Source organism: Xiphophorus hellerii, chromosome 6, assembly GCF_003331165.1.
Source record: "Xiphophorus hellerii strain 12219 chromosome 6, Xiphophorus_hellerii-4.1, whole genome shotgun sequence".
Lineage (NCBI taxonomy): Eukaryota > Metazoa > Chordata > Actinopteri > Cyprinodontiformes > Poeciliidae > Xiphophorus > Xiphophorus hellerii.
Genome location: NC_045677.1, coordinates 5,224,572 through 5,240,559, shown reverse-complemented (window position 1 = coordinate 5,240,559; position 15,988 = coordinate 5,224,572). Strand labels below are relative to the sequence as shown.

At 39.5% G+C, this 15,988-nt stretch overlaps 2 protein-coding genes across 4 annotated transcripts in view; one reads left to right on the top strand and one right to left on the bottom strand.

The window, feature by feature from the left end:
• Positions 1 to 625: 625 nt before the first annotated feature.
• tmem125b (transmembrane protein 125b) lies at positions 626 to 3,372 on the bottom strand. The gene has a single exon (XM_032566601.1). It carries the CDS (start codon positions 2,128 to 2,130, stop codon positions 1,423 to 1,425), a length of 708 nt encoding a protein of 235 aa, XP_032422492.1. The 5' UTR covers positions 2,131 to 3,372; the 3' UTR covers positions 626 to 1,422.
• A 9,756-nt stretch (positions 3,373 to 13,128) lies between these two features.
• LOC116722060 (low-density lipoprotein receptor-related protein 8-like) overlaps positions 13,129 to 15,988 on the top strand; it is a 97,696-nt gene continuing 94,836 nt past the window's right edge. For all 3 annotated transcript variants that reach the window (XM_032566169.1, XM_032566170.1, XM_032566168.1), the window contains exons 1-2: positions 13,129 to 13,290; positions 13,942 to 14,058. In XM_032566169.1, coding sequence (XP_032422060.1) covers positions 13,224 to 13,290; positions 13,942 to 14,058 — 184 coding nt within the window. In that variant the 5' untranslated portion in view covers positions 13,129 to 13,223. The remainder of the gene's footprint in view (positions 13,291 to 13,941; positions 14,059 to 15,988) is intronic.

Below are 15,988 nucleotides of genomic sequence, written 5' to 3'. Positions count from 1 at the left end.
ATGTGGAAATTGTCCTCTTAACTCTTCTAAGATTGATGGCAGCAACAATTGTTTCTCTGAGGTCTTTGTGAATGCATTTCCATCTTCCGCACTACGCTAACACACTCCCAGTACTTTCCACACTGCCAAATCTCTTGCCTTTAACATCAGTTGATGCCATTATGTTGTAAAGTAATGGCATAATTAAATGGATAATAGAGCAGCACAGTGAACATGACGTTTTGGTCCCCATCAATTTGCCTGAGGATTCCTCAAACACCTGCATGAGGAGTGAAACTATCCAAATAGGTCAAATATATCACTGCCTTTTAAAATATTACACAATCACAAATGTTTCTTTTATGATTGTTTTTAAAACCGAGGTTAGAATGACAATCCAAGGAGTACTGCTATGTACCTCCTTAGTGTGTACCTTCACACAAAGGTTTCCTTCTTTGGTTGTTATATTATCACTGTGTTGAATCTGTTGTGTGGGTTTTACCTTCAGAGGTCAAATTTATATGAGTCTAGATGAAATCTGACCAACACCGGGTCATTATCGACTGGATGAAGAACCCTTCCTCTCGAAGAGGTTGTACAATCAAATACCCGCTTTTCTAAAAACTGGGAATCAAGAAGCCAAAAAGAAAGATGGATTCGTCTTTATTGATTCATTGGCCTATTACTGTCAGCATGTCTCCATTCTGCGTAAAGTCTCTCAGTAGCTGCGTTTTCATTATAAATATGCGCAAATCTTTGTCTATATTCTGCTGATGTCAGGAGGGGGGAACACAATTTCAGAACTGCAGTGTTTCCATGAAATAAACAATGAAATTGTAATTGCATGTGAAATAACCTGGTTCCTGGATAAGTGATTAAAAATCGTGGAAGTGACGGATGTAAACACACAGCCATGGCGCTAACGCTCATCATCTATCAGCAATGAGAGGAGATGTCAGTGTCTTATTCAGGCGTTGGAGTGACAAGCCCCTTATGCTTGGGAGTGGCTACGTATGCGTCGTTTTGGGGAAAATTGGGAGTCATCAATTTTACAGAAAAGCTACTGATTAAACATGACAGAATTACACACAACCTTTTATGAACTGTGTAATTGCTGTGAGAGCTCTGGTGGTGGCAGAAAAAAACAAACCATCATCCACCTACCACTTCCTGTCGTATTCTTTGTCGTTTCCACCAGTAGAGACATCTGGCTGTTAATCATGTGACTCGCATGATGCGCTAAAAGTTTTGCAAAATACATCTACTGTATTTCTAAATTGCCGCGTTTCCATTAAGCAAACCTGTTTTTGTGATTTCAATTTGCTTTTACTTTACGGCGAATGGAAACGCAGCTACTGAACCTTTATTAGATTAGTTTCTCTTTCAGTGCAGTGTTTTGTCCTTGTGTTCTGGTCAGGTTTTTTTTTTCCACCTTTGGTCCGTTCAGATCAGACTTGTCCTGCTGGTAGACACGTCTCTCCTGGCTTGACTTGCCTGTCGAGGCGAAACGTTGAACATTCGGACTCCTTGACCGCCCAGCCTCCTCGCCCTCCTGACCCTCAGCCTCCTCCTCATCCTCTGATCCCTTCTCCTCTTGAGATGCACCGTCACGCTGTAGCCCACGACGGCCAGGCCCATGCCAGCGCCGGCGGCCACAAGCACCGCCCCAGACACCGACATTTCCCTCCTGTCGTGGCTCCGGCCGCCCACGGTGGCCACGCAGAGCAGGACCGTCCCGCACAGGGTCACCGCCAGCCCCACGGCCAGAATCAGCGGCGGGTCGGCCCTCCCGCCGCTCCGCAGCCGTTCGATCTGACGGCGACTGTGAACGCAGTTCATGTCCTGGATGGCGGAGCTCAGGAGCTGCTTGAGTAGAACGGCGAGGGCCAGGAGGCAGAGCGTGGTTCCCACTCCAAGACGCCACTCCACAGAGAGGCTGTTAGTGGTGGAGAGAAGCCCCACTCCACCAAGGCCCAGTCCCAGGATGAGCGCCACCGAGGCACAGTAGCAAAACAAGGACCGTCTGGGGTCTCGGAACCACCAGAACTGCACTTCTTCCTCCAGGATGTGCTGCTGCTGCGCGACCAAGGGGTCCAGGTAGAGGCTTGGGGGCCGGCGCATACTGTAGTAAAGGGTCTGCATCTCAGGCATGGCACGCCACGACTGATGCTGTACTAGTGCTCAGAATGCAACACTTTCACCAGATTGAGGTCTATGTTCATGAAAAAAGTTTTAAAAAATGGGTAATGTTGTGTATTTTCTAGTTACATAGCACTATTTCTTATCACAATCCAGTAACATTCAGTAACATACATATAAAAATGCTACATATATCAAATAAGACTTAAAAGAAATTTGACTTTGTAATGTAACACTTTGAAATTGAGCCTCTATTTCTTTAAGAAACTACTTCACATTCTGAAGCTCCGCCTTCAGGAAGTCATCACAACTTTAACAGCATTTTTACGAGTGTTTTACTGAGGAGTACCTCATACAGTGAGCTCGGTACATGTGCAGTTCCATCAGGTGTTGGCTAATTGCTACCTGCTAGTCTGAAGGAGCTGAGTGGGGAAGCTCTGAAGCGTGGAAGCCGTACGTCCAAGGAGCAGCGTCGTCCTCGAAGGCGGCTTTAGGTCCCACTAAGAGTTTTGCACAGCTGAATGGTTGCCATGGGAGACTAAAAGATTTCTCAAACATGCGTGGAAGAATCCAAGCAACACTCCACGTGTGTCTCCGATGAGGGAATGTTATAACATGATGTAAAGCTTGAAAAAGTCGATTTTAAACAATAACTGTTGCTTCAAATCAACTCACTCACAGTTTTTTGACAATCATGTGTCGTCCATCCCTCTGCGTTTTTGGTCAAACAATAGTAGGGAACATTCCCCAGTTGCTAGGCTTTGGTTTATTCCTTATACAAGATGATGCTCATTTGAAGTTAAAAACAGCTTTTCCTAAATGAAGAACGTCCAGTGGTCCAGCAGCCATCTCATATGCAGCAGCGGGTTGAAAACATGAAGCCAGATGTTGAGTGTGAAGGAATCCTGATCCAAGCTGAAGGCAAAGGACTGAAGAGGATCCAACAGCGCAGAGCCAGAGACCGACACAGTGTGAATCTGTCTGGAGATAGAGAATTTACCTAATCCCCGTGGCCGTCCTCTGAGTTTCCTGACCGTACCGTTGTCACCGATCGACGGTCTGTGTCCTCTCTACATTCTCTACCCCAGTGCCAGGCGGACCCTCACCCGCCCCTCTCTTGTCATCACGCAGCAACTTCCATCCCGTTTGGCTCAGTGGGAAAAAGACAGGTCACAGCGGGCCTGTTGGATCATGTTTGGACACAGAGATTGGTGACATTGTCCCATTTCGCCCCAACGCAGACAAGCGAACACAATGACTGCACTACAGGAGGCAGGCGGTGGGCGGTGGGTGGGGGACACGGAGGGGTCCCGGGGCAGCGCGCTGGAGAACCGGGTGATGTCAGTGTGAAGTGATAATGGTGAGTCTGTGATCCTAAGCATGGCGTCATTCACACACTGAGCTGGACTCACAGACAGCGCCAGTTGTATCTGCTTTACAACATTAAACTCTGCACCAATAGGATTTGTTCAAATGAAATAATTTGATAAATATTCTCTACTGTTTGCTTTATTTTTATTCCACAGACTTCGATGAGAACAAAGCTTAAATACTGATAGAAATAAAGGTGGTACCCAAAAATTAAACTGAAGTAAAAGTAGCACTACTACATAATAACATTAGTCAAGTCAAAGTAAAAAGTGCAGCGTAGTAAAGCTACTAACAAAACTACATATTTTTCAGGTAAATGTAATTAATAAATGTAACTGACTAAAAATAGTTACTAGTTACTTTGCTTATGGCGCAGGATAAGATAGATCGATAAGATAGATCTCTATAGATGCTTTCTATAGAGAATCAAATTTGTCTGTCTAATAAGAAAGGGGAAAAAAAATCTTATTGGGCTTTCAGTTAGCTAGCTAGCAGTTTAAATTGCTTATTTGATTTATTGCAATAAATGAGTTGCAAGTAAAAAAAAAATAAAAAGGAAAAAAAATTTCTGTCTTCCGTTATTGTGGTTCACCAAAAACCCAGCTATAACTAATGGACAAATAATGCGGTTTTAAACTCGAACAGAGCTCAATCAATTACTCCTCTTGAAGAACTGCTGAAAAATGAAATCACAGTTTGCTTCTGGCAGAGATCGGCTTTCTTCTTGTTGCGTCTCCTTCTTATTATTCATTTTTCTGATTCATCTTCTGATTGAAATTAGAAAAAACAAACGCCACGGGCAAATTTTCCCAACAATCACGTGGAAAAATAAGGCATTCTTCTCAAAGATTTTCATTATTTTTTTTCCCACTTTTTTAACAAATTGACACTGTAACAGAAAAACACATGAAAGAATGAAATACACATGGCCTTCCTACTTTACATAGACAGAATTAGGCTGCATGAGGTTCAGAAGTACTTCTTGTTAGACAACTTTATAACTTTGCTTGTCCAGCTAGCAGACATAAAAATGTCAGCTAGCCAAAAGGTTTGTCATATTTTAGTGATTTATTCATAACATATACACACACACATATTCAAGTATCTGTTTGTGTTCCTATGACATGTATTATTGTTAATTTTCCCGCAGGCTCCACAATTTGTCTAAAATAATTTATGAAACTGTCACATTGAGAGCTGTCAAAAGAAACAAACGACAACAACAAAAAATAATAAAAATAAAATCATTCAGCACTTGTCTCCCGTTTTAGATTTTTGTGGACAGTAAGCAACCACCAGGGGGCAGCAAAAGCTAAGTTTAAACAGCCGCACGGGTTACAATAACAAATCCTACTCCGCAGACAGTTTTGTGAAAGCAGGTTTCTGGCTTTAAACTATTGCGGAATCCACATGAAGACACAGAATCTGAAAAATCAAACAGCTTTTAAGCTCAACTGCACACTTCAAATTCGTTGGTGTCTTGGCTCAGGCTTCTCTTATGTTACGTCAAGAATTCTGCATTAATCCAACAGGAACAGTGAATAAAAATACAAATAACAACCATTTTAAATATGAAAGGGTGTAAATAACATTCATTTGGTGATAAAATTCTCCACCTTGAAGCAAAAAAGTTATTGCTGCAAGACAGTCGGGGTTCTTCATCACTAAAGGAGTCTCTGATGCTGGTGCCCCAGCAGATGCCTGAATTTTTCACCGCAGGCAACAAAGGTACATTCTAATAAATGACAATATTATCTAAATGTTATTTTACTCCAGTAAGTTGCTTTACAAAGTGAATGCCATTGAACATTTAAACCCATAGCACATAGATTGGTATATTTCAGAAAAATGCAACGTTTCTTGCTCATGTTTTGATGAGAGTTAAGGTGTTTAAATCCATCCCCAGGTTGATGAGCTGCTGTGGGGTCCAAAATTCTCGCTTACTTTCTGAGGTAAATCAACAATAGTTGCTTGAAGACCTCCATAAATTGAGATCTCCAGGCAACAAGAACAAGGGAGCCTCTTTTTTTTTGTAGACGTTTACCAGAATCAGCACCAAAAAGTAAGTTTTCAACCTAAACTGCTGACAGTGTTACGGCCAAAACCTTCACAAGACTTTAGTGTGTTCTATAACCCAGACTGTTAGCTGGATTAACATCATGATGGACGTTTGTTACACACTCACACACAATAAATCAGACAGCTGAGATCAGATCTGTGATCATGAGAATAAAAGATGTTCCGAAATATTTTACCCCTAAGACAAAATGTTTTCGATTACAACAAAGTGCATTTTTGATGAACAAAACCTCCATCCACCTCTAAAAGAAAAACCATTCAGTTTCTCTAAAGGAAAAGCACCAAATCACTAAGAAGTGAAATAAAAGCCAATCATTAGCTATTTGCAGCAGGTTTCTGTCAGCCTCTCAGCAGTCAGAGCAGCAGTTAAAAAAATAACTTTTTGTTTTCATGATGTAAAGCACTTTGAATTGTCTTGTTGTTGAAATGTGCTGCATAAACAAACTTAATTTACAGACTGAAATAAGCCTGTCACCTCTGTGTCTTTCTGTCTGTCTTTTGTTCCATCCAACCATCATTCCAGAACAAGACACCAAGATACTTGAACTCAGGAATTGAGTTAGAAATTGACCCCTGACCTGTGATGTCAACCTCCTTTTTTTGGTGGGACCCATGGCACCAGACTTGAAGCAAACTACTCTGGAGTCTAAACTAGGTGAAGTCAGTGTAAGTCTAGTCAGTACATAGCCGGATATCTGGGAAAACAAATCAATGTTTAAGCATTTTGACCTTTCATCCACACAAAAATTGTTTAGACATGCTAAAAACGATTATTGATCAAAACTCCAATCATTAGTTTGAGAAAACTTTGTATTCATGTATGCATGGGAAAACAAAGATTTCGGGGTCCTGCGCGTTACGATCAGAGACAAATAATGGGCCATTACATCCACATCGTCTTGTGTTTTATTAACTTCATGTACACGTAGCTCAACCTTTTACATCTGTCCACACAAATGAACCTCCTAGCGCCATGTTCAATTCCTAACAGGAAGTGGTGGTTGTTTTGAAGCACTCTCATTGGCTGACAGGTTTTTAGCTTGGTGCTACACTGCCTCCTATGGGTTTGACATATTTAAAACACTCTGGCATATTTGTGCAAAGTTAATATGGATAAAAACTTTTCTGAAATCAATCCCAGGTGTATGATATTATTTTTTTAAAAACGATGTGGCGGAGGTATGAGTTTTTATAAAGATCCGGCTACATGTTTACAAGGCATGAGAGCAATTCAAGAATCTTAATGGCAAGTGGCTATAAAATAAGGAAAACCATGCTAGGGTTAGACAAAGGGACTCAATAGCTTCTATACCTGAAAAATCAACAGAAATGTTCCTCCATGTTGGTTCAACCCCCCTAAGGAGGCAAATAAAAATGGTGGCTGTGTGATTTGGGTGAACTGGGTTTTTTAACATTTTATTATTCAAATCTGTTAAAGGACATAAACCAGAAAGGATAAACTGGACATTTAAGCTCGCTAAATTCAACATTGTGGTTTTAATAAAGGTGGAAATAAATGTAAATATGTAGTTCTCGTATTTCTCAGCAACAACAGTCTCAACGGTCTCTAAATCTAATTATGTTAGTGCTTCGAGTCCCTCTATGGCTACTGTAACTCAGCCACAATACCTGTCAGGACCTGCGCCGGCAGCTGATTGAATGTTGCAAAGAAGAAAAAAAAAACCCCACTAGACCTTTGTGCTTGCTCAGCACATTTCCTTCAAAGACCAAAGGTGGACCCGGTCAGACATTTCCTGCAGGCTGTTCACGTCAGAAACAAGCTGGGCTTCTGTGCATTTCAACATGCTCAGATTGTACGTGAGGAAAATGGTGTCTCTCCAGCTGCATGCTTTTGAAGCTAGATAACATTATTGGGAACCAGGGGGGAAAAAAACAAGATTTATTTTCTGATTTCCCCCCTCCTGCTCCCACACTGTGGCATTGAGATGATTCTCACCACAACAGCCCAGATGCAAATTAGGAAAGATGAAGGATTTTGTTGTGCGCTGAAACTTGTGTAGAAGCTAATGGACTTCCCTGACCTTTTTTTATATATGGTGTTCCCAGCTGGCTGGCTGAAATGTTCAGTTCTATGATGATAAATCTGCTTCATTACCGCTAGAAATAGCTGAAGGAAAATCACCGGAGCTTCCCAGGTGATGTTTCCGAGCGCCTTGTTTCCCTGGTGCATGATGGGTTCTGGGGGATACGGTAGCTTCAGGGTCGGCTCTCACCGTAGAACAGAATAAAAATAATTACAGGTATCAAATTTTTGCTCAAAATTTCACCACCAAGAACAGCTATTGTGAAAAAGAGCCTTTTCTTTGCATTTGACTTTTAGTCATTTTTCATAACAGCCTGTAGAGGTTCAGTCTATTACAATAGTTTCTATTATTATCAAGAAAACAAACTAAATTTGACATTTGTTTTTAATGTAAAATTGTCAAAGGATTTCCCTTTTTAAATTTGGTTTCAAAGACCCTGAGAATCTGTTTGTAAAGTGAAAACAGTTCTAAACAGGTTTGATCAGGTGAGCAGCTGCCTACTTTCTGAAGTGTATTACAATACATCTGTAACTACAGCATCTGTAACTACAGCATCTGTAACTACAGTACACAGTTGCAAGATAACAGTTTGCTGTAGTCTCATGAGAACAGTTAAGCTAAGCTAGTTAGCTTACCAGGTTGTAAGTTTACCTGTACGCCTGCTAGCTTACTGCTAGCTTAACTTACTGCCAGTTTCCATTACTGCAGCGTCCTGTTACCAGTAAGCAGTAAACTTACTGCTAGCTTTCTCTTAAGCTGTTAAGCTAGTGAGCTTACCAGGTTAGGCTAAGTTACTAGTAAGCTAGTTGGTACGTTAACTAGTAAGCTAACCTGAATATTTACAAGCTTCCTATTGATAGACTGAAATAACTTCCCTACTGTCTGTCAACCCATTTGAAAAGCTATTTTCATCCCTCTTTATCGTTGTCCGTCTTCCATTTCTTTTTGTTTTCTACTCTGAAAGCTTTCTTTCCCGCCTTTCCATTTTGAGCTCCCTCTCGACAAAAACGTAATTCAAAAGAAAAAAAAGGTAGGAATGATTTTTCTGCCGTCATTTTGGAGCTCCCTCTAATGCAGTGCTGTTTGTTGCATATAGTGCTTGCTTAGTTTTTCGCGCCAGAGGGTTTGATCAGCAGGTCTTCAAGCAGTGCAACATTAAATCTAGTAAATACATGGAACCTGGATAAATTCTTAAAATAAAATCAAACAGATTTATAGAGTATGAGTTTGGAAAAGTTCTAGCTTAAGGTCGAGAAACACAGCCAACGAATCTGGTCCCAACTTCACAAAAGTACGCTAAAGCTTATACACAAAACACCCCAGACCTTAAGAGAGCTCCTAATGTGACCAAACGGTATAATTAGACAGGACTTTTAGTGAGCTTGAGACGGTATTAATCAGGGAAGATGGCGAAAACACAGACAGAAAGGCGAGATATTCTCCATAATGGATAGAGCTGTGAAAACATCAGGCACTGCATGTTGATGCTGCGTGGCAATTAATTCAGTTTTGCATAATTTCATCCTCATGACACACTTTTCTTAATCCAGTCTAGATTGTGTAGTTGATTCATTTCTATCAACTGATTACTGGGGGTGTGTTTGTTGTTGTTTTTGTGCCGTACTTTGTTTCATAAATTATCTAATCGCAGTCAAAACTAGAACTTATTGGTTCACTTCAGCGAGACTCAAGAAGTAAAAACTATCAGGCCATGTTCTATTTTTAGCATAATGTAATTTGTATGGGAGGATATGAGGTGTGAATGTTGCAAATCAATGACTTGATGCAATCTGCTGGGTTTTGTTAGATAGAAAACTCTAAACTGCTTTGAATAATGAACTCCCCTCTGGCATCAAAGTGGTTCTACTGAAGTACTGACTGATGGAGGCTGAATGCAAACACACACACACACACCCACACACACACGCCCACCCATCCCCACCCACACACACACACTAGTTTTCACAATTCTGTGCATAAAAAATTATATCTCTTTCTTTCTCTTCAGTTATTTGCAACTTTGTGTTGCCTGTCACAAAATCCTGATATAATACTTTTGAATTTCATGAAAGTTACAAGGAAAATTAAAAAAAAAAAAAAAGTTCTCGCCACATTTTCTGGAATTTAGCAAATAGAAATCATTTTGATAATTCTAACTAAGCTAAAACTAGAAAAGTTTGGTCTGATTTAACTTTGGACGGTAAGAAAAAAATGTGTTTGTCTTTTTATTAAGTGTTTGTAAATTTCTGGTTTCAACCGTAGAGTCCAGTAAAACAAACACTTGGTTAACTGTTTAAGCTACTGACAAGACAGCAGTCGACCAATTGTTTAGAGCCACAAATGTTACCTGAGTTTTTGTTTAGTTTAGTTTTTTAAAGACAATTTCACATTTTTGAGGAATATTTCTTGTTTTCTTTAAAGAAAAAACATGATATTTATATTTCTTTGGTTTAAAAAAACTAAAAATTTTTAAATATTTGCAATAAAAAAAAGATAGGACGGATATACGTTCTTCTGTAAGATGTGAATATTTGTGAAAAGTTGCATAAAAAAACTTGGTTTCCAAGCTATTGAAGACAACATTTTTATATTTTAGCAAATGTAAAACCTGCATGTTTTTATTATACTTATGTAAAAAACAATATTACACAAGACAAAATCAGAGGTAAAAACAGGCTTACGCAGTTTCCCTCATTTAGGTGTTTGATCTAAAATGGTATCCATGTTTTTAGCGACCATCCTAATATGAACAGCCAAGGATCCAGGAGACTTAATATTGTTATGACTGCCTGTGGCGAATATTAGCACATCACTTTACTATGATTTAAGTGAGGATATCTCTGCCAAGCAGTGGTGTAAAGCAGTGACTTAAGTAAATTAGACAGACTTCAGGGACAGGTTGAGTAAATCTTTCTCTTCATCATCGGCGTAACACTGATAGGACACACACCTGAAGCACCTCCTGGTGTGTTTACCACACAGACAATAGGTTGGATTAAGTTATCCTCCAGCTTATGACGATTTGAAATGATTTTATTGTCTGTCAGCGACGGATGTAGACTGATTTAAAAAAAAAAAAGCAGCTCTGGAAGTGAACTTCTGTTATCGCCACGAGATAAATGCACAGCTGTTGGTTTAGGAAGACAGTTTATCTGTTGTTTAGTTAATAAAAGAGATACATGGGGTCTTTTTTTCTCAGGAGCAGCTTTCATTGAGAACCCCTAAAGCTAACAATTCACCTTAACTTTTTCATAATTTGCATGTAGATGAGAGTTATCACATTATCCCTTGAGGTCGAGTGCTGATAATTGGGCAGAAGAGTTTCCAGAGAGAGACGGCAGAGTGAGCTGCTGGTTGGGTTTATAAACGAGTCCTTAAACGGTGTCTCTACTGTACCTCTAATACCAGCCTGTCATGCTCTAAATATGTTTACACTCACTCTTTGGGTGGAAGACAGCTGGTAATTCTCTCATTCGTGACGTGAAATAAATTACAAAGCTGACCTCTTTAGATCAGCGAACGACTGCAGAGATGTTTTGTTTTGTTAAAAAAAAAAAGATATTTGCTGACAATATGGTGCGTTTATTGATGTCAACGGTGGGAGGTTGTGAACCAGATTAGATTCATTTTACTCTGGAATCTGTGAAACAAACTGGAAAACAATCATATTCTAGGTTTTTACTCCCTGTATTTGTCTTCCGAATACAAGTCAGCCACAAATAGATCACTTAGGAAAGAAAAAAGTCTAGCCACATATAGTTTTATTGGGGCTTTGCTTTTTGTCAGTGTGGTAGATTAAGTTATATAAAGTTATTACTATTTTTGAAACCTGGAAAAAGCTAAATTGAACAAAAAATAATGCAATAAGTAAACTTTGAGGTTCCCAAAGGCACTTGAATTTCAGCATGCACCACAAGTACATCTAAAAGATGTACCTGCATACTTATAAAACCCTCAAAAAGTGTAAAAATTTTCAGAAAGGAAAACTAATATTTTACAGATTAATTACACAGGATGAAATATTTTAGACTTTTATATATTGTAATTTTGATTAACATGGCCTAGAGAGGCAATGTTATGTAAAATCAACTTTTTTTGAGCTTTACATCATGTTATAATGTTATTCCCTCATCAAAAACACAGCTGGAATGTTGCCTTGATTCTTTCACGCATGTTTGAGAAATCCTTCAACCTCCTGTGGCAACAGATATTGGACTTCTCTCCTGGGACGGATGTATGAACGGCATTCAAAGCATCAATCTTAACCTATATTCTACAAATATATGGATCCATTGCTGCTTTTTGTGACTCAATTCCTCATGAACTCTCTTGGATGTGAAAATGATCAGAGAATGAAAACGTGAGAATGCACATTTTAAATCTGAGTTGCAATTTTGGAAGAATAATTCTATTTGTTGGACAGATTTGTGGTCTGTAAACTACGGCAGTGTATTTTTTTTTTTGACAATTTAGAGACACAGTAACCGTAAAAACTAAGCTCCTCTCTTCAGTCAAGCTCTTGTCTTGTCAGTAACAAGAATTTCACACCTTGGGGACCAAAGATTTCCAGTCCTGCAGTGTTGGAGACAGGGCTTAAAGTATTAAAAATGCAGACTGAGAAGAAACGATATGAATCAAAGTTACAGAACAATTGAACTGCAAAGTCAGGGAATCCAAGAAACTGACCAATTGCAGTCAAAATGCTGTACAGTCCGACCTCAGACAGACAGAAATGACTATGAAAATAGATAAATGGAGGGAAACAGAGCAGAGATCAGAACTAGTTTGGTTTAAGTGACCAAATATGATTTATATATTCAAACACAATCATAACTAACAGCGATGTTTATCACAGTTGAATTTTGTCTCATGAGCAGGAAGATGCCCCCGCCCTCACCAATTATTATTGTTTGAGCAACAAACGAGATTCATGCAAACATATGTCAAAAATGCTATTCTCAGTAAGCATTAGGCTGAAACCACATGTATTCAAAAAATATATATAAATAAACTTTTAAAATGCATTCCAACAACGAGCCAGGTAAACTGTTTCTTTACAACACAACCAATGTGTACCTTTTTTTTTCAGAAAAACTTCTTGGATAAGGAAGTTCAGCTAGCTAACTAGCATTTATGCTGTCACAAACTGGTTAAAATCTTCTCTGACACAGAAACTTCTTTTAGTCATAAATCTTAACATTTACTGAGTTGATTTATTAATTCATTAAACAACCTGGATAAACACATCCTCCAAACTGACATTCTTACACTTGCTTATTTTCCTGGCTTCTAACATATCGATTAAAGACCCTATGAAGATAATCAATGCTATTCACTTCACCTGTCAAGAATCGTGAAGCTATGCCTACTCAGTGTATAATTTAAACGTTAATTTTTGTTTTAAAAAATACTGCAATTCTGAAACCTTGAGGAAAATAATCTGGCGCCCCGCCCCACGCGCTTTCGTCTCCACCAGACCAGCCAATGGGGTGGAGGCAGGAGTGAGTGGGTGTTTCGCAGCGGACGGTCTGGCAGCGGCAGCGGCACAACAAGAGCGGCTTTCAGGCTTTGTTTCGTGGCTGTGAATGAGCTCGGTCACCTCCTCCAGATATGTGGTCGGATACATGGATATTGTTTCTTTTCCATTTGTTCATCCTCAGGCTGCCTTACCTGAAAGGTAAGTAAAATGCGTTGTATTTAAACATAGTGGTAGTTTTCTCCCCCCCCCCCCCCCCCCCCCTCGTGCGCGTGAGTGATGTTCAGTGTGAACGGTGGCGCGTGTGGCTTAATTGGGGGCGTCCGTGGTACTCAGTGCGCGCGTGCCTGTCATAGCTTAAGGGGAAAACAGAAAAATATGCTCGTTATTAATAAGCGTTTGGTACGGGTTGGCTCTTTTATGACTGGGTTGGCTTGTTTCGCCGCTTTCATGTGTTCAGGACGCGGCAAGCTGCGTCCCAGTCATGTGTTTCCCGGCTGTAGTATCTCCAATAACCCCACCGCATTAGAGGTAGTATCAGCCTCGGTGTAGTAGTCCAGACTGAATGAACCTGCTTAGAACTGTGTGAAGCAGAGGGCCTTCTCTGCTTTCTCCCTCCGCCCTAGAAGTCATAAATATCCCGAGAAAGCAGAGCGGTAATGTGGAAAACGGAGACAATGACGCTTGTAGCGCATCTTCCAGTTGACCCAAGTGAAGTCTGCATATCAATTAGGTATTCATTTGCAAATGACAGCCTAACTACGGGCTACACTTATCCATAAACATCTTGTTGCGGTGATCATCCACCTGGACCCTGATATCCTCTCTCGTTTTTTCTTCTTCTTCTTCCAGCCACTGATGAGTGTGAGGATGGACAATTTCAGTGCAACAACAAAAGGTGTATACCGACCATCTGGAGGTGCGACGACGATGACGACTGCTCCGATAACAGCGACGAAGAAAACTGCCGTAAGTGATCCAGTTACAGCGAGGATTAGCACATTGTGCGTGTTAATGTGAGAAATGTTCTCCTTATACAGAATAACGAGTCGGGGCAATTCAGGGCAAGCAATAAATCATTTACCCTCCATTTATTTCTAGTTATTAGCTATAATGAATAGTGCCTTGTTAAAGTATTCACTCCACTTTTACGTTTTTTCACATTCGGTTACTTTACAATCTATAAACGTCCATGTATTTTCTGGAGATTTGACATTGTTGACCTACACAAAGTTGCGAGGAAGTGTCAAGTGGAATCAAAAGGATGGTACATACAGTATTTTAACAGGGAAATCTGAGAAGTGTGGCGTACCTTTTACTTAAACTTAAAATAAAATATGCTGAGGTTTGAGTTTGTAATGCAAAGAAAGGAAAGAAAGCGGAAAAGTTTAAGGGGTGTGAATACCTTTGTGCTTAATGCTTACTTTTGAGTATGGTTGTTTGATAAGCAACATTTTTACAGCAGATATTTGTCAGCCCAACAAATGGTGATTAACAATAAAGCAGCGCAGGAGATGTAGTTATTGCGATAAATGATCATATTGTTTTGAGACCGTTTTCAAGAAACCCTATAATAATGACATAATAATCAAAGAACATATTCTCAAAGACACTTAAAATTCGAACAGACATTTTACACTAGAACTGGAAGTCATTTAAATATCCAAAATAAATGAATTATTTAGTCTCTGAAAACAAAATTGTCCTTCAAAATATGGCAAGTTGACACCATCAGACTGAAGACTTTTGTCATCCAGTTTTTGGTAGAAAGAGAGAAAAGAAAAAGATGAATCATACAAATCAAAATGATTGAGCTTGTTGCAATTTATTATGCAATTAATAGATTTTTTAGTTTTTGCTTATTGCAACAGGCCTGGTAGAATAATGTAAACATAAACAGACTGATTTGCCAATTTAGAGGAAAAAAGTGCAGAAAGTGAGGAATTAGTTGCCAGAAAAATACAAACTCGCTTATTTGGGGATTAATTTGTCTATAAATTGGATGAAAGAGGTAAATTTCATAACCAAAGTGGTTTGCTGCTTGTGCAGTTCCAGCAAAGGACTCGAACACGACAAACCTGCATGAGCGTTACGTGTTCGCCATCCGGTTCATTACGCTACAAGCTATAAAAAATACTTTTCACAAGGCAGAAGTAGAATAAAATATGAAAAGGACAGGAGGAAGAAAAATGCATAAAAAACGTTTCCCATCGATGTCACAAATGACAGGAAAATATACGAACCAGCCATAAACACACATTAGGAACTCGTCTTCTGTAACTTAACGTATTTTTCTGTTTTCTGCGTCTTTTGGCTTCAATAAAGAGGATTTATTACCGTCATTAAGAGAGTCCCTCGTAGGCCAAAAGAAAAAAAAAAACGCTCTAGAAACAAAACCAAACAGGTGGTGAAGGGCTTGGCCTTTGGTTGAGGGTCGATGAGTTTATCAAATCACCCAAACTTATGTTTGGCTAAAATAAATGTACTAAACATAAAAGGTGAGCTTGTATTATCACCTAAACCTGCTTATTTATTCCAACTGTCTCGGTCTAAAAATGTCTCCATCTGGTTTTTATCTTTCTGCCTTTCTTGGAACATTTACAGATGCAACAATTGCTTTGAGCAGCTAAACAGAACTAACTCCCTTTCACCTGCTGTAAATTTTTGTTTTGGTTGCATCACTCTTGATAAATCAAGGTCTTTCTAGTCACTTTTTTAAATTTATTTTTTTTTATCTCTAATACAAATATATTTCAGAGGGGCATAAAGGCTGACATAAATTGCAGAGAGAGATGTCAGTGCAAATAGATTTGGTGTGAGAGCACGTGTTCACCCCAGGCTCAGCGTGCCGGCTGATTTCATTCCTTTCCTCAGAACCAGGGTTGATTGAGTGGAACCC

What these genes read in the sequence shown, in the direction of transcription:
- tmem125b (XM_032566601.1), bottom strand. Translation starts at nt 2,130, where the DNA reads ATGCCTGAGATGCAGACCCTTTACTACAGTATGCGCCGGCCCCCAAGC.